Source organism: Brassica oleracea, chromosome C8, assembly GCF_000695525.1.
Source record: "Brassica oleracea var. oleracea cultivar TO1000 chromosome C8, BOL, whole genome shotgun sequence".
Taxonomy (NCBI): domain Eukaryota; kingdom Viridiplantae; phylum Streptophyta; class Magnoliopsida; order Brassicales; family Brassicaceae; genus Brassica; species Brassica oleracea.
This window is the reverse complement of record NC_027755.1, coordinates 38,454,966-38,481,169: the sequence shown is the minus strand read 5'-3', so window position 1 is coordinate 38,481,169 and position 26,204 is coordinate 38,454,966. Positions and strand designations below refer to the sequence as shown.

The 26,204-nt window shown below is 34.8% G+C and overlaps 8 protein-coding genes across 10 annotated transcripts; 5 read left to right on the top strand and 3 right to left on the bottom strand.

The window, feature by feature from the left end:
• Window positions 1–1,310: 1,310 nt before the first annotated feature.
• Window positions 1,311–3,222, top strand: LOC106309765 (ribosomal RNA processing protein 36 homolog). Its single transcript, XM_013746891.1, has 10 exons — window positions 1,311–1,393; window positions 1,471–1,596; window positions 1,684–1,883; window positions 1,979–2,045; window positions 2,124–2,176; window positions 2,273–2,327; window positions 2,406–2,480; window positions 2,571–2,691; window positions 2,806–2,852; window positions 2,931–3,222. Exons 2-10 carry the CDS (start codon window positions 1,489–1,491, stop codon window positions 3,024–3,026), a joined length of 822 nt encoding a protein of 273 aa, XP_013602345.1. The 5' UTR covers window positions 1,311–1,393; window positions 1,471–1,488; the 3' UTR covers window positions 3,027–3,222.
• An 839-nt stretch (window positions 3,223–4,061) lies between these two features.
• On the top strand, window positions 4,062–4,647 carry LOC106311290 (thionin-like protein 1). Its single transcript, XM_013748495.1, has 2 exons — window positions 4,062–4,393; window positions 4,518–4,647. The coding sequence occupies exons 1-2, from the start codon at window positions 4,099–4,101 to the stop codon at window positions 4,580–4,582; spliced, it is 360 nt and encodes a 119-aa protein (XP_013603949.1). The 5' UTR covers window positions 4,062–4,098; the 3' UTR covers window positions 4,583–4,647.
• A 2,904-nt stretch (window positions 4,648–7,551) lies between these two features.
• On the top strand, window positions 7,552–8,040 carry LOC106311452 (thionin-like protein 1). Its single transcript, XM_013748636.1, has 2 exons — window positions 7,552–7,846; window positions 7,976–8,040. Exons 1-2 carry the CDS (start codon window positions 7,552–7,554, stop codon window positions 8,038–8,040), a joined length of 360 nt encoding a protein of 119 aa, XP_013604090.1.
• A 3,594-nt stretch (window positions 8,041–11,634) lies between these two features.
• Window positions 11,635–12,281, top strand: LOC106311258 (thionin-like protein 2). The gene is made up of 2 exons (XM_013748471.1): window positions 11,635–12,022; window positions 12,220–12,281. Exons 1-2 carry the CDS (start codon window positions 11,686–11,688, stop codon window positions 12,279–12,281), a joined length of 399 nt encoding a protein of 132 aa, XP_013603925.1. The 5' UTR covers window positions 11,635–11,685.
• Window positions 12,282–13,915: 1,634 nt separating this feature from the next.
• On the top strand, window positions 13,916–14,492 carry LOC106311294 (thionin-like protein 2). Its single transcript, XM_013748497.1, has 2 exons — window positions 13,916–14,252; window positions 14,414–14,492. The coding sequence occupies exons 1-2, from the start codon at window positions 13,916–13,918 to the stop codon at window positions 14,473–14,475; spliced, it is 399 nt and encodes a 132-aa protein (XP_013603951.1). The 3' UTR covers window positions 14,476–14,492.
• Window positions 14,493–17,190: 2,698 nt separating this feature from the next.
• On the bottom strand, window positions 17,191–19,734 carry LOC106307344 (serine/threonine-protein kinase PEPKR2). Its single transcript, XM_013744274.1, has 4 exons — window positions 19,525–19,734; window positions 18,444–19,276; window positions 17,853–18,149; window positions 17,191–17,762 (listed from the first exon to the last, which is right to left on the bottom strand). The coding sequence occupies exons 2-4, from the start codon at window positions 19,204–19,206 to the stop codon at window positions 17,398–17,400; spliced, it is 1,425 nt and encodes a 474-aa protein (XP_013599728.1). The 5' UTR covers window positions 19,207–19,276; window positions 19,525–19,734; the 3' UTR covers window positions 17,191–17,397.
• A 257-nt stretch (window positions 19,735–19,991) lies between these two features.
• LOC106307553 (pentatricopeptide repeat-containing protein At1g12300, mitochondrial-like) lies at window positions 19,992–22,612 on the bottom strand. Its single transcript, XM_013744538.1, has 2 exons — window positions 20,615–22,612; window positions 19,992–20,407 (listed from the first exon to the last, which is right to left on the bottom strand). Exon 1 carries the CDS (start codon window positions 22,552–22,554, stop codon window positions 20,629–20,631), a length of 1,926 nt encoding a protein of 641 aa, XP_013599992.1. The 5' UTR covers window positions 22,555–22,612; the 3' UTR covers window positions 19,992–20,407; window positions 20,615–20,628.
• A 393-nt stretch (window positions 22,613–23,005) lies between these two features.
• LOC106308434 (putative pentatricopeptide repeat-containing protein At1g12700, mitochondrial) lies at window positions 23,006–25,536 on the bottom strand. 3 transcript variants are annotated; one of them, XM_013745593.1, is made up of 2 exons: window positions 23,466–25,536; window positions 23,006–23,381 (listed from the first exon to the last, which is right to left on the bottom strand). In XM_013745593.1, the coding sequence occupies exon 1, from the start codon at window positions 25,322–25,324 to the stop codon at window positions 23,510–23,512; it is 1,815 nt and encodes a 604-aa protein (XP_013601047.1). In that variant the 5' UTR covers window positions 25,325–25,536; the 3' UTR covers window positions 23,006–23,381; window positions 23,466–23,509. The 3 variants fall into 3 exon arrangements, with proteins under 3 accessions (XP_013601047.1, XP_013601049.1, XP_013601050.1); XM_013745595.1 differs by having other exon boundaries at window positions 23,006–25,158; window positions 25,246–25,535; XM_013745596.1 differs by having other exon boundaries at window positions 23,006–25,148; window positions 25,246–25,534.
• Window positions 25,537–26,204: the final 668 nt, after the last annotated feature.

Genomic DNA, 26,204 nt, shown 5'->3' with positions numbered 1-26,204 from the left:
TCCGATCACACATTCGCATGAGGTACACTCCACCTCTTGCTCAAAGTTGGGTACTACTTTGCCTATGTTAGCAGCCACAACCGCTGCGCCCTCTCAGTTACAAATTATGAAAGAAATTCCATCACAAGTTAACATTTTGGAAGTCTCTCACGCTTCTGAAAATGAGCAACCCATTGGTCGTCACTCGCCAATCACTCAAAACCATCATCATTTCCACATGGAGCCGGAGAGTCCTCTCGCTTATGGGAAAGAGACTGGTGTAGATGTGGTTGGAGAAACTTCTAGTTATAACCTAACTAGAGGAGGAAGACCAATAAAACCAACTCAAAAGTTTCAAGATATGGAATGGACAAATGTTAGTGGAAGGGGTAAAAAAGGTCGACGCGGCCGAGGGAACCATTTCCACTAGTTCTTGTCTTTCTTTTTCATTCCTATTAGGATGCATTAGTGGATCCTCCTCTCGGGTTTTGCTTTTTGCTTTAACTCTTTTCTTGTTGCAAACTTTATCAGACTTATGAGTGAAAACTCATACTTGTATTACTTATGCATTTTAATATGAAAGCTGTTTACAAAAAAAAAAGAAAAAAAAAAAGATATCAAACGGTATTACTATGAGATCGTCTGGACGAGGCAGACTCTCCGCTGACGGGGAAATCCATACATCTTCAGAGAAGATTTTCAACTGCTCTTAAAATTTATAGGATGGATTCTTCAACGTTAATTTCAACTTTTTTTCCATGCTTTCGAAAGCGGTCTCTAAGATTACAAATAAAGGTTTTCTATGGATTTATTTTTCTCTTAGCCACTTTTATCCTTCATTATATCTTAGTTATGCTAGCTTATCAACTTACCGTGTCGAGTATCCTTCCGATTAACAATCGATCTAGTCCACGTTAGAAAAAATTCCGACCGGGTCGCGACCAAGTCGACTTTTGATAATATCTTCAATTTTGAGCTGTTGAATTTAGGTAGTTCTTGTAAATCTCCCGATACCAAAAAAAAAAGAAAAATTCTTTGGAGATTATGGAGTTGATTATGGTGTTATAGTTTACTGTAGAGAACCAAAAATATGTTAAAAGCCAACAAATATTCAACCAATCAAATTTTCATTTGCTTTTTTCTTCTTTCTTAAAACCCATAGCCAGATCCGGCCCGTTATCTTCTAATATCTCTAAACTATCAAGTTACCTGTAGTAAACCGAATGGTACACTGTTCTAACCGTTTAAATCCGGTTCGATTTGTGATAGAACCGAATCCGAAATTGAATCAAATAAAAAACCCTAATTTGATTTTAATTCTATTCACAGTTGTTTTGTTATTTTCATTACTCCCTCGCTCCTCGACTTGTTGCGCCGTTCTCGTTTATCGTCTTACAGATTCTCTGTGTTCAAAGTAAGTTTATTAGTTTTGGTTTTCGATTACATTCCATGATTAAGAAGCTGGTGTTAATTTTATTTCCGTGTGTTTAGGTTTTCACGTGATTGACAATGAAGGGAGGTAGTAAGTTTGAACCGAGCTCGAGTAAGATTGTTTTTGACGACAGTGAAGATGATGAAGATGAGCAGTCGTTATCGTCTATGTCTTCTTCAGATGAGGTCTGTCGGAAGCTCTTACAGTATTGCTTTGTTTGTTGATTTTATAATTTTTGAACAGTTTTTTTTTTCTTTTTAATTGGGAATTAGGAAGAAGAAGAAGAAGAAGAGAAAGGGAAAGAGTTGACATTGGAGGAGATACATAGACTGCGTGCTGATGGGTCTCGTCCTCGTCCTGCTGTTCCCGTGAAGCCATCGTTCTCTCAAGTGAAGAAGAACACTTGTCGTGCTGCAGACAAGAACATTACGTTCTCTGAAGCCAAGAAACCTGCTCGTGCAAACAAAAACAGGTAACTTACTCATTGCTTGGTAGTTTCTCTTGTTTTCTTTTCCGTTGGTTTGATTGTCTTTTAATCTTTGTTTGTTTCATTCGTGATGTAAATAGACCAATGGAGTTAAGTTCTAAAAGACCAGTGAGTCGTTTTAGAGAGGTTATTCAAGCTCCAAAGAAGGTACCAATAATAAGTTCTGAGTATTGAGAAACTGTTTCTTTGAATCTTCTCCTCAAGAGTTTCTTTACTTGCGTCCAGGTGGTTCGTGATCCTCGTTTTGACTCATTGGCTGGAAGCGTTGATCATGAGGGGTATCTATCTTTCTCTTGTGAAACATGAAAGTAGTTTTATAGGTTGATCATTGTTCTTGTTTGAGGTGAAGCTAAGTTTTGTGTTATCTTTTGTAGGTTCAGGAAGAGATACAGTTTCTTTTTCGAGGAGAAACTTCCTGTAGAAAGAGAGGTATTTTGATTGATGACGCTAAATGCTGATATTAAAAGTTTTTCCAATTTCTCACGAAGCCATTTGTTATGTGAACAGGAACTGAAAAAGAAGCTAAAGAAAACAAAGAATCCAGAAGACGTCGAAGAACTCAAGGACCAGTTAACTTATGTTGTAAGTGGTCCTTTGTTTTTTTGCCCCTCCTCTTGTCCAGCTGCTGGTTAATCTCTAATCATATGTTTCTTTGGCTTTGCAATACCTCAGGAGAAACTGTTGAAGTACGATCCGTCAACAAACAGCAAAGGAAAGTCAATACTAACAGAGCACAAAAAGAAAGAAAGAGAAGCTGCAAAGATGGGCAAAAAGCCTTACTATCTCAAACAATGTATGTTCTTAGTTTTCTAATCCAAAACTCCCGAGTTTGCGTTGAAAACATTTAGCAGTTTCGAGTTTTTATTTGCCAACAGTTTACTGATTCGTTTTCTTTTATCTTATGCAGCTGAGATCCGAAAGCAAGAACTCATCGAGAAGTACAACAGTCTCAAGGTATGTAAAATCAGTTTTGACTCCAAAGTTTTGAAACTTTATAATCACACTGAATCACTTTTTTGATGGACAATCCAGGAATCTGGGAAGCTTTCATCGTTTCTTGACAAACGGAGGAAGAAGAACGCAACAAAGGATCATAGGTACATGCCATATCGTCGAGCCGATGCCTGAGAGCAATAGAGAGAGGGACAGTATTGCTTTCAGACTTATTTTTTACGTTTGGTTCATGAAGGGCTTTGTGATGAGAATTGAAATCCAAATGTAGCTTTACCTTTTTTTTTGTTTGCTTAATTGAAAGCCATATCACGTACTGATGCTCAAATATTGTGGGTATTTTACGGGTATTGAAATTATAGACTTGTCGGTTCGGGTATTGTAAAATATTTGGGTATATTTTGGATCCGGGTCGGTTCGGGTATTTAGGATCCGAAATAGACCTGAAATACCCAAACTGGACCCAAAAACTCTAAAAATACCCGACGAATCGCAAAAATACCCAAAAATTTATTCAAAATCAGATCCGAAAACCCAAAACATACCCGAATTTTACCTGTATATCCAAATTATATTTTCTAAAAATCTAAAATTTCACCAAAAACTTACAATTATACCCGAAAATCCAAACCCGAAACTTTTAAAAAAATCCGAAATACCAAAAATATACCCAATCACCCAAATATACATAGTATTTACAATTATTTGCGGGTACTTCGGGTACCCGAACGGGTCTCGGGTAGGACCCGGACCCGAACCTAGACCCGCGAGTCCGAAAAAAGAAGACCCAATAGGTACTTAGCATGAACCCGGACCCGGACCCGAACCTGTATTTTCGGGTCGGTTCCGGTTCGGATCTTCGGGTCCGGGTAAAATGCCCAGGCCTAATATGTATCATTTTAGGATGAGCGTATAGATAGATAGATATCTAAAAAATTTATACGTTCTCTTTATCATATCTTTCAACCACAAACATACTAATATTAGGAATATCTAGATTCTGGATGTAAGAAGAAAAAAAAATCCTTATAGATCTAAATGAATGAATGAAAAAGATTCCTAAATGAATGAAATTATATTTAGTAACCTACTATCCCATCACAGCTAGCAAAATCAAAACTAATTTGTTACGGAATCTGAATGTTAATTATAACATCCCTATATAAAGAAGACCTAGTAACCTGGTTACACAAACCAACATTCATAATTAACAAACAATTTCCATCAGCTTTTATATCCTCAAGAAAACATGGACAGCAAAAGAATGGCTATGTTGGTGGTGATGATGTTGGTGATGGGGAACATTTTGTTTGAGGCAGAGGGTATGGCTTTTACAGATTGTTATAAAGGCTGTTTTGTGATGTGTGCTGCATCTTCTAGCGGATTCAAGAAACTGTTCTGTCCTTTCTCGTGTATCAAGGCCTGTAAACAGCCTACACCTTCTTCTGAGGCAACTCTAAATGAAATTGACCAGACTGATTATTTTTGTAAACTCGGATGTGCCACTGATCGTTGTGCTTCATCCTCCTCGATCCATGATAAGGGTATGTTTTCATGTATAATACAGTTTAATCATGTGGAACTAGGGATATTAAGTAGTGATGTCCTAAAATGTTTGGAGTCTAATTAACTTTCTTATGGGTTTTATTGTTTTTTTGATATGGGCAGATCATGCAGAGAAAGTTTCAGTATGTGTGGATTCATGCTCAGATATATGCTCCCGCAAGAACTAAAACACAAATTAGTTTGTTATTGTATACTTCCATGAAAAATCAATGTCTAAATTAAAAGATTCGAGCCTGTTGTGTCGATTAAATTCTTAAATCCAAGTGATAACTGATTTTTTGATTTGATATATCTTGTGTTACAAGCAAGTAAATTGACAAAAAAAAACATTGATGTCTAAAATAATAAGGAAAAGGAAGTTTAATAATAGTTTTTGTTTAGTCAAAAAAAAGTTTTGTAGATTATCCAATGTGTTTCACGTTTCCATCAAATTGTGTTGCAATATATGTATATATATTCGATCGCCCATTTTACTATATATGAATCATAACGAATTACTATATAGCCCGACCGGGAATAATTATCATCGTCAACTATTTGCATTTTCGTTATAGAGAAAAATCTTATGATTATCTGTGTCACCAATTGAAAAAATGGAACCCATGCATCTCCCAAGAGACTACACATTTCGTAAGACTAAACACTGTAAATCATGTATATCTTCAAAGTATGTTACATGCATCTCCTAATTGCGATACCTGCTCATCTCAAATTAGTTGTGTTTAGGTTAGGGCCTACTCAACATTGTTACGAACCATTATCACAAACTTGAATCTTTTAGAGTTAAAAAAATATACATATAAAATATATCTAAACTTTTTAATGGAAATAAAATCTTCCATGGTTTAAAAGTCAGACAACTTTACATATAATATGAAAATTCTTATTATCTTATTAAATATGAACACTATTACTATTAATTTTTATTTATGTATAAATTAGATCTTACATGAACAAATATTACTAGAAATTTTATTAAATATATGGAAATCCACATATATATAGTTATGTTTCTTCTTAATATTTTTTTTTTGTTTTTTCATACCTTAGTTGCAATAATGAATTTATTCGTCATGTAAATTCATGTTTTTTTTGGATTTTAATTAAAATTATACTTAACATGACGTACAAACCAATTTTAATAACCTATATACGGCGAGAATGTTAAAAAATGAAATTCTCATTCTTAATTGACGAAAATATTAATCACCTATATATCGTTGTTGATTAAAAATATAAATAAATATTAAAAATATCATATTTATACTTTTAAAAAGTAAGCAAATAATCAAAATAAATAAATATATAAAATCTGTTTGTTTAAAAAATATCTACCAAATAATTCACATTTAATTTTGAAAAACTAAAAATATGTTATAGCTTGCGAAAAACATAAAATATTATATTATATTATATTAAAATTTAAAATGATTTGTATCTGTGAATTCGCGGATAACTTACAATTATACGCATAACATGTGCCTATTGATTTTACCCTTTATTTTATCGCTCAAAATTCTTCAAGTTATGTAGATTTCATGTAATGTAGAGCATAAACCGATTTGCTTATGGTTTCTTTATATGTACTCTATCATGATAACGCATATTGTCTTGTTGTCTCATAGATATCTCTGTAGTGACCACTGACCAACGAAGAATTTATAATCAACCTTAATAAATGGGAAACTCGATCTCTTGTGAAACATGAAAGTAGTTATAGTTTGCTCATTGCTCTTGTTTGAGGTGAAACTTAGTTTTGAGTATCTTTTATAGGTTCAGGAAGCGATACAGTTTCTTTTTCGAGGAGAAACTTCTTGTAGAAAGAGAGGTATTGATTGATTGATGATGCTAAATGCTGATATAAAAAGTTCTTGCCAGTTTTCAGTTTCTCACGAGGCCTCTTCTTTTGTAAACAGGAACTGAAAAAGAAGCTAAAGGAAAATCAATACTAACAGAGCACAAAAAGAAAGAAAGAGAAGCTGCAAAAATGGGCAAAAAGCCTTACTATCTCAAACAATGTATGTTCTTAGTTTTCTACTCAAAAGTCCCTGTGTTTGCGTACTTTCAAGTTTTTTTTTTTCTGAGTTGTATTCTTTCATCTTGTGCAGCTGAGATCCGAAAGCAAGAACTCAACGAAGAGTACAACAGTCTCAAGGTATGTAAATCAGTTTTGACCCTAAAGTCTTAAAACTTTATAATCACTGAATCACTTTATGATGTATAATACAGGAATCTGGGAAGCTTTCATTGTTTCTTGACAAACGGAGGAAGAAGAATGCTACGAAGGATCATAGGTACATGCCCTATCGTGGAGCCGATACCTCAGAGCAATAGAGAGAGAGAGATACAATATTTCTTTTAGACTGAATGTTTACGTTGGTTCATTAGGGGGTTTGTGGCACTCTTTGTGATGAGAATTGAAATCCAAATGTACTTGTTTTTTGTTTGCTTAATTGAAGCCATATTAAGTACTGATGTTACTTCGACTTTGTTGTGGTTCTCTCCAGACACACGAAAGAACCACATAGTTAAGAGTAATCAATATTTGGACCAAAAGTCTACCTTGATTTCAATACAATAAAATTTGCAAACATATTTTAGAAAAAAATGGAGTATAAGTATCATCTTAGGTGATATTGTTAGTTTAATTGCAGAGTTTGAGTTGATCCGTTTCAGGTGGATCACTCCGGGGAAAAACAAAGATGCTGATGCCTTAGCAAAGCAAGCTTTGTTACTTGAAACTATTGTAATGAACTCCAGCTTAGGGATCTTTAAAGTTTGAATGAAAGTTTGTGTTACAAAAAAAAGTATAATTTTAGGAGATGAACGTATATGTATCTTAAAATTTTATACGTTTTCTCTTTATCATATCTTTCAACCACAGGTAATATTAGGAATATCTACATTCTGGATGTAAGAAGAAAAAAATCCTTATAGATTCAAAATGAATGAATGAAATTATATTTAATCACTTACTATCCCACAGCAGCTAGCAAAATCAAAACTGATTTGTTACGGAATCTGAAAATGTTAATTATAACATCCCTTTATAAAGAAGACCTAGTAACCTGGTTACACAAACCAACATTCATAATTAACAAACAATTTCCATCAGCTTTTATATCCTCAAGAAAACATGGACAGCAAAAGAATGGCTTTGTTGGTGGTGATGATGTTGGTGATGGGGAACATTTTGTTTGAGGCAGAGGGTATGGCTTTTATAGATTGTTATAAAGGCTGTTTTGTGATGTGTGCTGCATCTTCTAACGCATTCAAGAAACTGTTCTGTCCTTTCTCGTGTATCAAGGACTGTAAACAGCCTACTACACCTTCTGAGGCAAATCTGAATGACATTGACCACACTGATTATTTTTGTAATCTCGGATGTGCCACTGATCGTTGTGCTTCATCCTCCTCGATCCATGATAAGGGTAAGTTTTCATGTATAATACAGTTTAATCATGTGGATCTAAGGATATTAAGTAGTGATGTCCTAAAATGTTTGGAGTCTAATTAACTTTCTTATGGGTTTTACTGTGTGTTTTTTTTTATATGGGCAGATCATGCAGAGAAAGTTTCAGTATGTGTGGATTCATGCTCAGATATATGCTCCCGCAGGAACTAAAACACAATTTATTTTTTTATTGTATACTTCCATGAAAAATCAATGTCTAAATTAAAAGATTCGAGCCTGTTGTATCGATTAAATTCTTAAATCCAAATGATAACTGATTTATTGATTTGATATATCTTGTGTTAGAAGCAATTAAATTGACAAAAAAATTATTGATCTGAAACAGAGAGTCTAAAATAATACTGAAAAGGAAGTTTAATAATAGTTTTCTTTTTGGTCTAAAAAATGTTTTGTAGATTATCCAATGTGTGTCACGTTCCCATCTAATTATATATGAACCATAACGAATTACTATATAGCCCGACCGGGAATAATTATTATCATTAACTATCTTATGATTATCTGTGTCACTAATTGACAAAATGGAACCCATGCAGGGCGTGACTGACTATAGGCTGATCAAGCACATGTTTGGGGTCCTAATGTGTATAAGTAGTTTAAGGACCAATTTTTTTAACAAAATGTGGTTAGTTCTACTGGTATTTGTCTAATTCTTTCCTACAAAAGGTTAGAGGTTCAATTCTTTGCCCCATAAATTTTAATGTTTTTCCATTGATAAGTAATTGAAAGGCCAAAAATATATTTTGTGCTTGGAGACCCAAAAAAAATCAGGCACGGCCCTCAACCCATGTCACATTTCGTAAGACTAAACACTGTAAATCATGTATATCTTAGGTTACATGCATCTCCTAATTGCCAGACCTGCTCACCTCAAATTAGTCGTGTTTTGGTTAGGGCCTTAGGCCTATTCAACATGTCACGAACCACTGAACAAAAAATTGAGTCTTTTATAATAAAAAATATACATATAAAATATATCTAAACTTTTTACTATTTTTTAACTTTAATGTAAAATATATAAAATTCGATGTTTCTAATTATCACGATACGGTAAACAAGAAGTTGAATCCGGACGACACACTTCGTGTCCGTTGTTAACCGGCACTACCGTTGGCGTATAATATCTGAATGCAAAAGACACTGAAAACATAATTATCCATTTGTATATACACTCAGATTAACAAAAACGGACGTATATCCGAATCAGAAATACATAGAAGAAAATAATTATCCATCAAGTATCGTATCACCATACGATAGTATACCATGATTTCTCGTTCACTATGACAACTAATACAGAAAAAGATTCCGCAATTTATTTATAAATAACCAACACTACCAAAAACAATTTTTCACAATAAAAATAACTTGATCAACTTTACAATAAAAACAAATGGAAAGCAAAAAGATGGCAATGTTGATGGTAATAGTGACACTAGTGGGAAGCCTTCTGGACAAGACAAATGCTCAATCTAGTCATTTTAGTGTTTGTTACTCAGATTGTCTTGTGGTGTGTAAATCTCATACTACATTTCCAAAATCTGTTTTGTGTCCATTCACATGTCTCATGACATGTCTTGTTCCTACTTTACCATCTCCTTCTCCTTCTCCTTCTCCTTCATCTGATACTATTCCAACAAACAAAATCGATGATACGGAATACTTTTGCAAACTTGGTTGTGCTACTCATCATTGCGTGTCTCTTTCTTCTTTCCAAAATCCGAGTAAGCTTTTTTTTTGCATTTCATATTTGTTCGAATAGTAAAATATAATCATTTGTACGTGTCAATTGTAAGAATAAGGTATAGTGGTAAATCTCGCATGGTTTAGTAAGATATTTTTAGTGATAATTGCATGCATATTCACTTTGCTAGATACAAATTTTACCTGACTGCGGCTGTAGATTACTTTGATTAATGTGAGTTTCAATTTTACTGGATTTAGATTATAGAAACAGATAAAGCGTTTTTATTTGTGAAAAGTATATTAATGTTGATATAGGATCCAATAATTTGTATCCCAATCACTTTACTACTTTTTTTATTATCATTGTAGTAGTTTGAATATTTTTAAAAAATCTATTTTAGCCATAGTATAAGTATTTCAAGAAAAGTTTATATGTATTTCTGGTTTTTGATGTTGTTGTGTTGGGGACAGATGTGGAGAACGTTGCAAACTGTGTGGATTCATGCTCAGACAAGTGCTCTTAGGAGAAGAGAAACGAAATCTATTATTATCATCGTTTTAACGAAACCGAGTTATTCATTTTTATTGATGCTATATAAAAACCAAACAAATAAGTGAATAAAACTGTGAACACAAAATTATATTTAATTTTAAAATTGTCTTTTTTGTCTATTAATAGTGATCTCATATAGGCTTCAGCGTTCAGATACCCGGTCGGGTTCAGATCAGATATTTTAGATTTTCGGGTATTTCGATATAGGGGTCTAGAATCCGTTCGGATATTTTTACATATCGGGTCGGGTTCGGGTATTTTTAGTTCGTGTTTGGATATTTTGGATCAGGTTCGGATATTTTATTTAAAAAGAAAAAATCAAATTCCTCACTACTCAAGTTTCTTCTACTTAAAATTTTACAATTAACTTAAACTGATTTTAAAAAAATTAATAAGTTGAACGATTAATAGGTTCGGAAGCAAAATTTTAAAAATAGAAAAACACTAATCTAGTTGTGGTTTTGAGAATTTAAATGCAACTTTGTTAATGCATGAAACAAAAAAACTTGACATGCATTTTAAGTGCATAGCAAATTATTTTGTCCACAACTATATGTATATTATATGATTTTAAACCATGTATAACATCAATATAAATATATTGAATAAAATAAGAGAATTAAACTAAAAATATAAAGTTAAATATACATATGTTCGGTTATCTTCAGATACCCGTTCGAGTTCGGATATTACCCGTTGGAGTTCGGATATTCAATCTCTCCTTAACTCAATATAGTTGTTGGGCATTTTAATCCATTTTCGGAATCCAAAGAACTATACATATTAACTACAAAAAATTTAGAGACTGAGGCGAATGTTTTATTATCTCAATATGCTCAAAACTGGTCTTGAACCCTGGTCTAGAAATTATATTACTTTTTGGGCAGAAATTTGAGCAAATAAGTTATAACGGTCGTATGCTAAATTTTAAGAAGGTTTCATGATTTTAAATCCCAATATTTGATTACATATATATAATTGCTATTTAAAATCTGCATTTCATAATATTGAATGCATGCACATTAGTTATAATTCATTTTTATGAGGTTGTATGAAAAATGGTAACAAAATATATCTTGATATTGTTCTATTAAGAAATTAGATGGACACATATGCATATTCCAGGAACAACATATTGTTTTATTCTTGTGTTATTATCGGGTCGTTACTTTCTAATTGACTGAATTTAAACGCAGTAGAATACTGACAATCAATGAAAGTATTTCTTTCATAGTATTACTGATTCATACATCAAAGCAAGAAAAACAGTAAATTCATGTACTTAAGTAAATATATCTGAAAACAACTTGCACATGCAAACTTATACCTCATAAACGGAATGATATAATCACCCAATCAGAAAATAAAATAAAATTAAAGACATGTTAACTATTACAGAAGATTATTTCTTTCTTTTCTGTCACCAGCTTATACAGATGGTTCCACAATCCTTATATAAACAAACATTAACAATAGACATTAACAACATCCACGATTAACAAACAAGTTTCATCGAATCTTATAATCATCTCTTCAAACCAAAAAAAAGAAAGAGAATGGAAAGCAAAAGAATGACCATAATGTTCATTACACTAATGATAGTGATGATAATTGGGAACTTTGTGGTTCAAGCAGAAGCTCAAGCGCAAACTTATCCTTTTAGAAGCTGTTTCCCGGGTTGTATTGTGAGTTGTGCCATCGAGAAGAAGTTTCCAACTGGTTTGATGTGTCCATTCACTTGCTTCATGACTTGTCTTCCTCCTCCAACATCAAATACTCCTTCTCCTACGTCACAAATGATTTTGGCAAACGAAATCGATCATACTGATTATTTCTGTAAACTTGGTTGTGCTAGTCATCGTTGTCTTGCTCTTTCTTCTCTCCAAAATCCAAGTAAGTTTTTGTCTTTTCTTTTAAAAGAGTTATATTGTTTGGTTAACACAAATAACATTTTCTTTCTTGATTATATGAAAACATCTTATTAGTAATAATCATATATATGTAGATGTAGAACACATAGTATCTGCTATTACAGATCTTAATTGAATATTTTTTCACTGATGGTTTCTTGTTGATTCTGGAATAAACAGATGTAGACAAAGTTGTGGATTGTGTGGATTCATGTTCAAACAGGTGCTCCGGCAAGAACTAGAAGAGACTTTATTAAATGTTCTTGTTAAGATAAAAAAGTTCACTGTCTGAGTATCAAAATATATGAGTTAGTGTAGTTTGTAAAACTACAATATTCAATCCAAATAAATATGTATTTCCACATTGAAATTATTTGTGTTACAAGCAAATCAATAGATGAAAATACTGAAAAAATGATAAAAAGAGAGGATGTTTGAAATTATTGGGCCAATTTATATAATTGTAATATATAATGAATACTTCCCTCTACTGTATGCAATAGAATCTATCGACAAGAATAACAATATATCTTTTCTTGTCGAGTATGTACTCATCTACGTAAATCTCAGATCCCGATTACAAATGGTAACTTGCAGTGGAAACTGTAATGTTGGCTCTTATATAGGATCCAATAATTTGCATTCCAGTCAGTTTCTACAACTTTGATGCAATTTATACAGCAGTTGCCAATATGACAATTACATTTCACAAACATTAATTGATTTTTATTTCAATGGATAATATATGTATATATACATATAATATATATATATATATATATATATATATTTTTTTTTTGTATTTGATGTGTTTCTTTTCTTTTGTTACAAGCAAATAAGTGAGTAAAACTGTGAACCCAAAATTATATTCAGTTGTAAAATAATAAATAGTTATCTATGAGTAGTTGTCTCAAGCATATAATTTTATTTTGGTTCAATATAAGCAAATAAGTTTTTTGGCTAAAAAAATTAAGCAAATAAACTATAACAGCAGCATACTAAATTTTAAGAACATGTGATAATTTTTACATTTAAACTTGAATATAGATACATATATCTTCAGCACAAGTGACAAGTTTTAATTTAAAACATGTATGGCATAATATGGTATGCATGCATGTAAATCATTATTTATTTTATGAGAGATTGTATGGAATATATATAACAAAATATAATATATCTTCACATATTTTAAGTAAAAATTAGACGGTTACTAATGTAAACGACTGAATTTAAATTTAATAAAATATATGACCATCAACGAAAGTATATTTTTCATACACATTACTACATATTTTTTTTGAAAACACTATTATACAGATGCATGAGACATCAAAACAAGAAAAAAAAAAGATTCATGTATTTAAGTAGGCGTATATCTAAAACAGTTTGCACATATTTATGTTAATGAATTTAGCTCACAAACGGACAAAAATATAATAACCAAATGGGAAAAAATCAAACAAATAAAGATAATGCATACATTTCAAACACTATTCCACAGACGTATCATTCATGATACGTCAAAACAAGAAAAAGTAGATTCATGTATTTAAGTAGATATATCTGAAAATAGCTTGCACATATTTTGGTTAATGCAAACTTCTACCTCACAAACAGAATAATATAATCCCAAAATCGAGAAAAATAAAATTAAAGATAGTATAAGCCACCCTGCACTTACACCTAATACATAACATTGACTATAGAAATGCTAGTAGCTATTACAAAAGATTCTTTCTTTTTGTCAATATCTTATTATACATAAGGTTCCAAATCCCTATATAAACAAACATTAACAACCATAGTTAACAACATCCACCATTGGCAAGCAAATTCCTCAAATTTTATAATCATCTAAAACAAAAGAAAGAAAATGAGAAGCACGGGAGAGACCATAATAATGCTCATTACAATAATGATAGTGATGGCAATGGGGAACTTTGTGGCTCAAACACAAGCTCAAGACACACTCTCTTTTAGAAATTGTTATCCCGGTTGTATTGATCGTTGTGCCATTGAAAAACAGTTACCAAAATTACTTTTGTGTCCATTCACTTGTATTCTTACTTGTCTTGCTCCTCCAACGTCAAATATTCCTCCTTCTCATTCTCAAATTATTTTGGCAAAGAAAATCGATCATACTGATTATTTTTGCAAGCTTAGTTGTGCTACTCATCATTGTGCTTCTCTCTCTTCTCTCAGAAATCCGAGTAAGTTTTTCTTCTTTCTATTATACGAAAATATCTTATTAATCGATAACCACATATACTTGGTATCTTACTTCTTGTCAAAACGTTATATCTACTATTATGAATTGTATTTGAAGATTACATAATTGATGGTTTATGATTGTTGTTTTTGGAATGAGCAGATGTAGACAAAGTTGGAGACTGTGTGGATTCATGCTCAAACAAGTGCTCCAACAAGAACTAAAAGCCATTTTATTAAATGTTCTTATTATGAGAAAAAATCGATGTCTAAATAGTAAAATATATTAACTAGTATAGTTTGTATCCCTACAATATCCAATCCGAATAAATTTTTATTTCTTGATTGAAATTATTTGTGCTACAAGCAAATTAATATATGAAACTGTTGACCTGAGAAAAAGTTAAATTATAAAAATAAGGATGTATATTATTGTGACAATCTAATAGAACTGTAATAAACCATGCATAACTGATCTGGTTCGTTCTCCCCACCACCTAAGCTCACACCCCTACCATCTTCTCTAAGTTTGGTGCTTCTAAATTTTTAATAAATATTAATCTATTAAGTACGAGCCTATTTGGTTTTAGGACCGAGTCTGAGTATAGTTGAGACAACTATTGATAGACACTAAATTTTAACATCGAGCTCTCTTCACTCCAAAATGGTGGAGTGAGTGTGTAATGTAAGTTAGGTTTTTTTTTTTTTTTTTAATCTTTTGTAGAGAACATACTCATCTAGGTAAACCTTAGATCCGGATTACAAAGGTAACAGTTGCAATTGGCCTCAGTGGACATTGTAACAGTGGCTTTTGTATAGGATCCAAAAATAATTTTATTCCAATCACTTTTTACCACTATGATGTAATTTATACTTTAGTTACTAATCTCACAATTACCTTAAGAAAACATTAATTAATTTCATTTCAAATGGTAACTAAATTATATATAATATATAGTATAAAAAAGAATTTCAAAATTTCTTTTTTGTATTTAGATCTCGGAATTTAAATACATACATTTATTTAGCAAAAGTTATAATTTAATTTAAAAATACATATATGTCACAGTAAAGAATGCATGCAGGCACGTAAAACGTTATTTATTTTATGAGACATTGTATGCAAAATCTAACAAACTATAATATATATCCCCATTGTTCTTGTATAAAAATTGGACGGTTACTACTACAGTAAACAACTGAATTTTAATATAATGTTATATGTGACCATCAACGAAAAGTAATTTTCATACACATTAATACTTATATTTTTGAAAACACTATTATACAGATCATATGCATCAAGCATCACAAGAAGAGGTATTCATGTATTTAAGTAGATATATTTGAAAACAGTTTGCACTAAGTGTCAGTCCACTCTATAGAACTAACCGTGTTTTTTCCGAGGCCAACTAAATCAGCCGATAGAGTTTATCAAAAAAAAAAAACAGTTTGCACATATTTATGTTTTATTCCAAACCTTTACCTCAAAAAATGAGGAATAATATAATCAGCAAATAGGAAACAAAAAAAATTAAAAATAATAATATTGTATTAGCCGCTCCATAATCACACCTAATAAGTAACAATGTTACTGTAGAAATGTTAACTATTATAAAAGATTCTCTTTTCTGTCAACAGGTTATACATAAGGTTCCAATCCCTATATAAACAAAGAATAACATCATAAGTTAGCAACATCCACGATTAACTAACAGATTACCTCAAATTTTATTTTCAAACCAAAAGAAAAATGGGAAGGAAAGAGTGTCGTTAATGTTCATTACAATGTTGGTAGTGATGGTAATGGGGGATATTGTGGTTCAGACACAAGCTCAAAACACAATCAATTTTGGAGTTTGTTTTCCAGGTTGTGTTACGGGTTGTGCCACTGAAAAGTTTCCAAAATTGCTTTAGTGTCCAATCACTTGTCTTGGTGCTTGTCTTCTCCCTCCATTGATTTTGGCAAAAGAAATAGATCGTATTGATTATTATTGCAAGCTTGGTTGTGCTACTCATCATTGTATTTCTCTTTATTCTCTCAGAAATCCGAATAAGTTTTTTTTCCTTCTTTATAAGAACTATTTTGGTTTGCTCAACACAAATACATTTTCTTTCTTGATTACATGAATGAATTTATTAATAACTGATAACCACATATATAGATTTACTTAGTATCTTAACAGTTGTCAAAACATAAGATCTATTATTATGGATAGTAGCTGATAACTGATAGTTTTTATTGTTGTTTGTGGGATGACCATATGCAAAGAAGGTTGTGGACTGTGTAGATTCATGCTCAAACAAATGCTCCAACAAGAACTAAAAGCAATATTAACTATTTTTGTCAAGATAAGAAAATCAATGTTTAAATATCAAAAGATATGAACTAGTATATTAGTATAGTTTGTATCACTACAATATGCAATTCAGATAAATATCTATTTAATAATTATTTGTGTTACAAGCAAATCAATAGATGAAACTGTTGAACCAAGAAAAACAAAATGACAAAAATAAGTTGTTGTGACAATACTATTGTGGCAATCTTAATGAAATGATAAAAAGAGAAACTTGTTTAATACTGTTGTGACAATCTTATATCATTGTAATATATCATAACTAATCAAATTCGTTCCCTCCACCACCGTAAGCAATAGAACAATCTCGACAAGATAACAGTACTATCATGACACGTTCACACCGCTACCAGTTTCTCTATAAGTTTGGTGACCTTAAGTTCTTAACATATATTATTGCATAAAGCACAAACTTATTGGGTTTAAGAGACCAGTATGAGTATAGATGGGCACAATTATAAGAACGTTGGCTATTCTTATCAGTGTCTTTTTATTCCATTTCACTGCAAGTTCTATTGCATCATCAAATTGTTTTTTTCTTTTGTTTTGAAGTCTATGACTGTTGATAACTCCGACACAATCGAATCAAACATTTTGGAATATTTCTATATTTACATGATCTGTACAACATAGTCAGGAATGGAGAAGGGACAATCAGAATCAGATGAAATCAAATCCAACTATTAGAGAGCTATTATGATTTATGACATAATACAGTCACTAAGATCATATGCGTGACTTTGAGACTTGGGAGAAGCCTATATGTGTGTGTGTGAAGCTGGTTTTGTCAGAAGGCTTGACATAGTGTATTAGTCGTGGTCAGGTTAGAAGAGTGTTGCTGTTCAATGGGGCTGCTTGTGGGACTACAGACTCTGCTTCTCTTTGGTTCTGAGATCCTCACGTTGGAGATCGCAACCACAAGCACATCGACCACACCGCTCTCATCTTCTTCCTCCTCTGTGTTGGAGAATGAATCAGTCGGTGAATCAGATGTTGTCTTCTTCTTCTCTCTGTTCGCTCTGTTTAGGTCAATTTTCTCTATTTGGCTGCGAATCTGGAGGCATGGAGGAGGTCCTGTTTGATTCTTGTGCTTGGACTTGATACACATCGTCTTGAGTGTCCGGTCTGTGTAGAAGAGTATCCATGGATGCCCTGAAACACACAAATCACGATACGGTAATTAAACAACGACAAACAAAGGATCCAGCAACACTGCATGCTAAATAGACATAGAAGTCTTACTTAGCACTTCATCCGCTGTGATTCTGGACGATTCTTCCCTTGTTAGCATTCTTGCCAACAGATCACGGGCTGGTTTGGACACTGACTCCCACACTCCCGAGTTGAGATCAAGCTTCACTTTCTTGATTGCTTCGAAAATTGCATCCAAAGAGTCTCCCTTAAACGGGAGCACACCAGATAAGAGAGCGTATAAGAGGACTCCTGCACTCCAAATGTCGACTTTCTCTGAATAGTTTTCAGAGAGAACTTCCGGTGCAACATAAGCAGGACTACCCGCCAATCCAGACAATGTTTGACCTGTACAAAGCATATTAAACCAATATATTAGTAAAACCTTGACAGCTCAATTAAGATACAGAGAAAAAGTCAAACTATGATCTCAAGTAGAATATGTCAAACGCTTTATCTCTCGTGAAACAAGAGGGGCCATAACTTGTCAAGTAATATTAACATAACAATACTTTAATCACAATAACTAAAATCATGTACAACAACAACCTTATCCAGTCACTACACTTGACAATTTTTATAAAGACACCACAAATCATTTAAACTGCATACACAAATTACTTAAAGTCATTCTTGAATTACCTTTTGCAATTCTCATGGCAAGTCCAAAATCAGCAAGCTGAATCTTCCCAGCAGCTGTTAGGAGAATATTCTCAGGTTTTATATCTCTATGCACAACTCCCATCTCGTGGCAATATTTGATAACTAGCATGAGGTCCTTGAATATATTAGCTGCTCGCTGCTCAGAATATTTTCCCTCCTTGACCATCTGATCAATCAAACGTCCCCCGGAACACAGCTCCATCACAAGATGGAAACAATCAGACTCTTCATACACAGCATGCAACGTGACAACCCGAGGATGACCGGACAAATGCTGCATTATCTCAACCTCCCTGTGAACAGTCTCCTCCCCTTTCTTCAGAGTTTTACAAGCAAAGTCAATCCCGTTATTCTTCGACCTACAGATCCTAACCGACCCGAATTTACCTTTCCCAATATTAGGACCAAAAACATAATCATCGTCAATCTTATTCTTCCTGCCAGTCTGCGTGGAAACGTCAATGCACCCAATCTTCCTCTTCAAACCTCTCCCTGACGAAACCAAAGAAGACGCACCACAAGGAGGGGCGGTAGCAACGCCGGCGAGCCGTCTCTTGAAGGAACCAACGGACTCCTCGTCGACAGTATCATTCTCCTTGCACCGCTTCTTAAGTCTAGCGTAACCCTCTAGCGAAAAATGCGACCTGAAGTTGGATGATCGTGAACCAGTGGCACATGATGACAAATCCTCTTGTAAATTCTCGGAACCCTCAGTTTCGCTACCTTTCCGCTTCTTCCTCATCAAATTAGCCAGCAACCAACCCTAACGAGCATCAGAATCGCTTAGATAAGAAAATAACTGAGTCTTCCTCCTACAAAACCAGAACAAACTAATCACTCATCAGAGAAAAACCAAAACTTTAACACACCGAATCAACAGATGTGCACATCTCTTAACAAGTACACTAATCTAAAGAGCAGTGAAGGAGGAGGAGGAGAAGCAGAATCTCCCACCACAGATTTTTCCCGCGAAACACAAAACTTTCCCGGAATACCATATCGAAACAGCAAAACCATACACTCAATCCCTTGATCGAACTACAGAAAGAGGATAACGAACCTAGAGACGAAGCCGATCAGAGGGACTGATGGGATGCAATTGAGCGAATCGAGGCGAAATTGGCGATAAAACCAGAGAGAATCGAATCCTGGAGAAATCAAAAGTGCAGCGAAGATCGAAACCCTAGAAATCTCGATAATTGGGGGAAGAGAAGAAAAGCTAAGCCTGAATCATAAATGTAGCAGATCTTCGTTAAGAAGAAGGTTATAACGAGATTGCGTTTTTTTATATATATCTCTCTAAACCGGCTCCATGTCGGCCGTCTGAAAACCGGTTTATTATGATTTTGATTGAACCTTCTCCAGGCTTGAGATTGCGTCACTTTGTTTCTTTTATTCTCAACTATGGACTAGTTTTAGTTAGTGCAAATTATTATTTATTGTTTTTACGTTTTTTACTGTAATAATATATGTGCATTGTAGCATATATTAACAAACAAACAAAATAATCATTTAATATCTATAAGGCAAAAATACTGTATGTATTGTTGGTGTTAATTTTCACAAACAAGAACACCTGATGTGTTTTCCATCGTGTCTGGATGGCACGTGATGACTTGGTTTCAGATCAGATGGAGATTGATGACTATGATTCCCAACTTTTCGGCCGGAAAAAAGATTGGTGGAATGAAACTCGACTAGCTGCCAGTGCTTGATGCTCTGATGTTATCAGGTACCAGTGATGCTGTCCAGTCCAGACAAGAGTGGTAAGGGAAGGAGACAATGGTATTGCTTCTGCATGGAATATGAAGTTGATAGTCCAGATGGTGTGGCTCATGACCGTTCAGTCCTTGCCTATGGTTTTGCATCCCCATGGAGCAATTCTACTTCATATGGTCAAGACTCAGAGATATTCTCTTTACCACCTCAGCTTTCTAGCAGAGCTTCAGATTTTTGAATACAGATTTAAATAGATTAACAGATACACACAAAGTGGAACAAGGGAAGGGCTTAGAACTCATGAAATCTATCGTAGTTCTAAGGAGTCATTAGATGAGGCGTTCAAGAGCAAGGGAATTGGCTCAGTTGTAGTTTCTATCTTGAAATTTTACAAACCTTTCCTAAAAGCATAAACAGAGCAAAACACACACCTTAGATGAGGCGTTCAAGAAAGCATATCCAAAAAGCTTTTGTCCAATCCACCATCCGATAACATATCCATAACCATCTTCATGGTGGAAGCATCTGCAGAGAAGCCACACCTCTTCATTTCTTCGATGAGTTCAACTGAATTGCTTATGTCGCTGCCTCTGAGATGAGCTCGTATTAGTGTGTTGTATGTACAATCATTTGGCGCAATCCCATCTTCCTCCATTTTTCTAAGCAACATCTTTGCTTCAGGCAGTGACCCTTTCTTACACAATCCCGAAATCATTACAGTGTACGTCTTAACATCAGGCTTCACTCCTTTCGAAGGTAGGCTGCAGAACAGATCCCAAGCATCATCGACCTTACTAGCATTGCACATCCCGTGAATGATGATACTATATATACCAATGTCAAGTTCCGTCTTAGTCTTGTGCATTTTTTCAAGTATTTCCAGGGCTTCCTCTAGTTCTCCATTGTCACACAAACCATCCAGCAAAATACCGTAAGTCACAATATCAGGATGAGCACCTTCAGAAACCATCTCTTGGAAAAGTTCTTTGGCAACTTTAAGTTTTCCAGATTGACAAAACCCTTGAATGAGACTGCTATAAGTGACTGTATCTGCAACCACTCCTCTCAGAGACATTTTGCGGAAAAGTCCCATACCTTCATCAACCAGTTTAGCCTTACAATACCCGTTTATAAGGATATTATACGTCCAAATATCAGGATCGCATCCCTTGCTAACCATCAGATCCAGCATCTGGTTGGCTTCATCTAAGCGCTTTTCGTAGCACAGCCCATAAATCAAAGTACTATATGTAATGGTATTAGGATCTATTCCTCTTGGGATCATCTCATTGTACAATTCTTCAGCCTCAGAAAGCTTTCCCTCTTTCACAAAACTATCAATCAAAGCATTGAAAGTGACAACGTTAGGAGTGATTCCCCTTCTGATCATATCCCTCAGCAGCTGTGCACCATCATCCCATCTGCCGGCACTACAGAAGCCTCCTATGAGAGAGTTGTAGGTGATGACATTTGCTTTGACCCCTTTGGTTTCCATTTCATTGAAAAGGATGAGTGGATCGTCGAGGCTCCCATCTTTGCAAAGACTGTCAATAATGACATTGTATTTAGCAGCATCGAGTTCGATTTTTCTACCTTCCATCTTTCTGAGGAGATCCAAGGCGGAGGAAGTGTTCCCTGACTTACACATTCTGTTCAAAACCGGACCGTAGGTAAATCCGTCGGGTTGACATCCATTGGCCATCATTCGATCTATCAAAGCCATTGCTTCAGACAATCTGTCTTGGAGACAAAGCCCATTGACAATAGTGTTGAGTATAATGAGATTTGGAATAACCTTCATTCCCACCATTCGATCAACTAACTCCACAGCTTCAGAAACTTTACCCACAAGAGACAATCCGTTAATCAAAGTTGAGAAGGTGATCGTGCTAGGTTCATAACCAAGTTTCAAGATCTTTCCCATAGCAGAAAAAGCAAAACCGAGTTTCCTACGCCTGCAGAAGCAATTGATCATAATGTTGAGAGTGTAGAGATCATAAGCAATCCCTTGCAATTCCATTTGCTTGCAGAGAGCTAACACGAGATCGTACTGTTTTGTTTTGGCAACTAAACCAAACAATCTGTTGAAATCTATGACTGTAGGAAGAGGACGAGACCGAACCATGGACTGAAAGAGAGCAACAGCATCATCCTTCTTGATATCGACGAGCCCACTTCTCAATCTCTCTCTATAACAGAGATTTATATCGCTGGTGAGACCGCTAGAAAAGCCTCGTTCGCAAACGAAACACGAGAACTCGTAAGGGCTGTGGAACGAAGAAGTTCTCAGGGTACCTGCAGTCTCCAGGAGAAGAGGCCGAACAGATCTCAAAGCTTTGGCACTCCGTATCCGAATCCGAATCATCAACATCGTCTCTCAACCTGAATCGTTCCTTTCCCCCCAGCTCAAAGCTCTCACACTGTCTGTATGTCTGTAAACCCTCCCAAAGAGCCAAGACACGCAGCTTTCAGTGACACAGACCAAACCGGTATAATTTCTACCCATAACCGGTCTGAACAAACCGAAATCCTTATTGGCCGACTTTTGGTTTGATCGAATAACTTTTATCGGAAAACCGAGATAATTGTGTTCGATTCAGGGCTTTGACTCCATGTTGGTCTTTATTGCCCGACTTGGTTTGATAAAAGCTCCGATTTAACTTTTGCTCTTTTTTTGGTTGGACCAATTTCAATTTAAATAGAAACAGATGAATGATTTTAAATTTTTAATATCAGGAGGCATTAACCATTCAAGATCGACTAAACTGGACATGACACTTGAAACAACTTATAATCTCAGATCAAAATCTTCCATTGCCAATCTCCAGATGATGAAAGTCTCTGACAATTCGAGGTAATACAAAAGACTGGTTGCAAGTGAAAGATGATAGATATGGATTTACAGAACCTGATTCCTTTCCAAACCATAATATATAAAAACAAACAAACGTATAATAAATTTGTATATATATATATGATATCATATCACAAACAATGCATCATACTAGTGTTTTACCTTTGGACCCTTAAGTTCCTTTGATCAACTGCTATGTGGGTCACTATTAAGCAAATCTGTTTCTTTTAGACTTCCTCGTGATCCAAGTTGCTACTCTTGAGCATGTACAACCATTTGTCTACGCATGAGCAGTGGAAGTGATGGCCACCCACAAGGAAGTTCCCTTAGTTCTTCTACTCCGTCTTAATGATCAATTAGATCAATTATTGGCCAATCATAATCAACCTTAGGCCTAAGATAAGTCCTAACCAAAAAATAAAACATACCTCTTTTTCAACGCTCTGAGACAATACACAAAAACAACAAACCACTAAGAAAGCATATCCAAAAAGCTTTTGTCCAATTCACCGCTAGATAACATATCCATCACCATCTTAACAGTAGAAGCATCTGCTGAGAACCCACAACTCTTCATTTCTTCAATAAGTTCTGCTGATTTGGCTAAGTCGCAATCTCGAAGATATGCCCTGACAAGAGTGTTGTATGTACAATCATTCGGCGCATTCCCATCTTCCTCCATTTTTCTAAGCAACGTGTTCGCCTCAGACAACGACCCTTTCTTACACAGTCCCCAAATCATCACCGTGTACGTCTTAACATTAGCCTTCACTCCTTTCAAACCTAGGCTACAGAACAGCGTCCACGCATCGTCCACCTTTCCACTCTTGCACATCCCCTCAATCATAATCGTATACATAACAACATCAAGCTCCATCTTACTCTCCTGCAAATCCTCAAATATCTCCAACGCCTTCTCAAGCCTCCCGTTCTCACACAAACCATCAAGCAATATACCATACGTCATAGCATCAGGAACAACACCACACGAAACCATTTCTTGAAAAAGCTCCTCAGCGATCTTAACTTTCCCGGATTGACAAAACCCTTGAACAAGGATGCTATAAGTAACTTCATTAGCAACCAACCCCCTCTCAGGAAACTCTCTGAAGAGCTTCATAGCCTCATCAACTCTTTTCACCTTACAATACCCTTTCAAAAGACTATTAAAAGTCACAAGATCAGGACTGCAGTTACTCCCAACCATAACATCCAACATCTTGTTAGCCTCGCCGAGCCGGTTCTGCATACAAAACCCATCTACCAACGAGTTATAAGTAATAGTATTGGGAGACACACCTCTCGTGATCATCTCCTCGTAAAACTCTTTAGCCTTCTCAAGCCTCCCTGCTTTGACACAAACATCAATCAACACATTGAAAGTGACGACGTTAGGGACCATCTTCCTCCGAATCATATCCTTCAAGACCTTCGCACCTTCATCCCATCTACCAGCTTTACAAAACCCACCTACTAGAGAATTGTACGTAACAACACTGGACCTGATCCCTTTCGTCTCCATCTCATTGAGTAGATTAACTGCATCATCCATACACCCATCTCTACAGAGACTATCAATAACTGTACTGTACGTAACCACATCAGCCTTCACATCACTTTCCTCCATCTTCCTCAAAAAATCCAAAGCCAGAGAAGTATCTCCTGATTTGCATATCCCATTGACTATTGAACCAAACGTAACCGTGTCGGCTTGGCATCCGCTTTCCACCATTTTGTTGACTAAACCCACAGCTTCGGAGACTTTGCCTTCGAGACAGAGTCCGTTGATGAGAGTGTTGTATGTGGTTGTGTCAGGGCTGAACCCAAGCTTCATGACTTTCCCCAGAACAGAGTAAGCAAGACAAGTTTTGCAACTACGACAAAAGCAGTTGATCATAATGTTGAGAGTGTAGGTGTTATGTGCAATCCCGTTTAGTTCCATTTGCTTGCAGAGATTCAACACGAGATCATACTGTTTTGTCTTGGCAATGCCACTGAACAGTCTACTGAAATCGATGAGTGTAGGAAGAGGATTAGACCTGATCATGGATTGGAAGAGAGCAACAGCATCATCTTTCTTGATATTGACGAGTCCGTTCCTCAATCTCTCTCTGAAACAGACTTTCACATCGGTAATACTAGAGAAGTTTCGTTCCCAGCAAGAGAAGAAGGCAGAGAAGTTACAGAGCAAGTCGGTTCTAAGCGTACCTGTATCCGAGAGATGAAGCTGAACGAATCTCGAAGCATTTTGATTAAGTGTGGTCGACTTTCTGCAGAACAACATCATCGCACACAACGTGTTCGTCGAAATGCTGCAAAGAGCTTGTGCCGATATGCTACCTCCGTTAATAATGTTTTTGGCGACTGATGACAAATTATACAATCAATTCAAGTTAACAAAATAACTATTTTAATGTTATATAGTATATGCTTTAGTTTCAATGTTTCATGATCTCATGCACACATGTGATGAGATGTTAGAGCTAGCTAGCATACAATCACCACAAAGGATTGTAATTTGAAATTGTGTTTATCTTAATATTCTAAAACTAGTCTCTACATGAAATAGAAACATAGTTACTAGAAATTTAGAAGATGGTAGTAAATATATTTGTCTCTATAATATAAAGCAAAATTTCAAAAAAAGAAAATATATAATATAAAGCATAGAGAATATTAATTATTCGTTCTGAAGAAAAAAAAATATTATTTATTATACTTTTTGTTAGGGATGGGTTATGGGTAACCCATTAAATTTGGGTGGACGTTATAAGTGCAAAATCACGTGGTTTTGAAGTGTGAGCAAAACAAATTAGCACTTTTAGTTTTGGAAGTATCAGCTTCAATTTTATTATGCTTTCCAAGTTTTAAACAGATCTACTTACGTTACAATAAAGAAAACGACGCCATGCAACTATAAACTATACGTTATCTACATGAATTGCAAGTGGTGTTCATGTTTCCCTAGGCCCTCAATTTATGACGAAGTCTTTTTAGTCATTGCTTACCTCATTGCCAATTATTTTACTTCTCTTGTAATTTTCTTCTCCAGTTGCTTATATTTTTTGTTGTCTTCTTAAGAAAACACTAATTGATGTCATAAGTGTTCTACAAGTATTTCACAACGTAGATAATATACCGCCGTATAGCCTTGCCTTGTACGTAGA

Coding starts and splice junctions, on each gene's coding strand:
- LOC106311258 (XM_013748471.1), top strand. CDS start 11,686: ATGGAAAGCAAAAGAATGACCATAATGTTCATTACACTAATGATAGTG. Junction 12,023..12,219: donor TTCTTCTCTCCAAAATCCAA/GTAAGTTTTTGT, acceptor TGGAATAAACAG/ATGTAGACAAAGTTGTGGAT.
- LOC106309765 (XM_013746891.1), top strand. CDS start 1,489: ATGAAGGGAGGTAGTAAGTTTGAACCGAGCTCGAGTAAGATTGTTTTT. Junction 2,046..2,123: donor TTATTCAAGCTCCAAAGAAG/GTACCAATAATA, acceptor ACTTGCGTCCAG/GTGGTTCGTGATCCTCGTTT. Junction 2,177..2,272: donor GGAAGCGTTGATCATGAGGG/GTATCTATCTTT, acceptor TATCTTTTGTAG/GTTCAGGAAGAGATACAGTT.
- LOC106307344 (XM_013744274.1), bottom strand. CDS start 19,206: ATGAGGAAGAAGCGGAAAGGTAGCGAAACTGAGGGTTCCGAGAATTTA. Junction 18,150..18,443: donor TGCCATGAGAATTGCAAAAG/GTAATTCAAGAA, acceptor TGCTTTGTACAG/GTCAAACATTGTCTGGATTG. Junction 17,763..17,852: donor CACAGCGGATGAAGTGCTAA/GTAAGACTTCTA, acceptor TGTGTGTTTCAG/GGCATCCATGGATACTCTTC.
- LOC106307553 (XM_013744538.1), bottom strand. CDS start 22,554: ATGTTGATGATTCGGATTCGGATACGGAGTGCCAAAGCTTTGAGATCT.
- LOC106308434 (XM_013745593.1), bottom strand. CDS start 25,324: ATGATGTTGTTCTGCAGAAAGTCGACCACACTTAATCAAAATGCTTCG.
- LOC106311294 (XM_013748497.1), top strand. CDS start 13,916: ATGAGAAGCACGGGAGAGACCATAATAATGCTCATTACAATAATGATA. Junction 14,253..14,413: donor CTCTTCTCTCAGAAATCCGA/GTAAGTTTTTCT, acceptor TGGAATGAGCAG/ATGTAGACAAAGTTGGAGAC.
- LOC106311452 (XM_013748636.1), top strand. CDS start 7,552: ATGGACAGCAAAAGAATGGCTTTGTTGGTGGTGATGATGTTGGTGATG. Junction 7,847..7,975: donor CTCCTCGATCCATGATAAGG/GTAAGTTTTCAT, acceptor TTATATGGGCAG/ATCATGCAGAGAAAGTTTCA.
- LOC106311290 (XM_013748495.1), top strand. CDS start 4,099: ATGGACAGCAAAAGAATGGCTATGTTGGTGGTGATGATGTTGGTGATG. Junction 4,394..4,517: donor CTCCTCGATCCATGATAAGG/GTATGTTTTCAT, acceptor TGATATGGGCAG/ATCATGCAGAGAAAGTTTCA.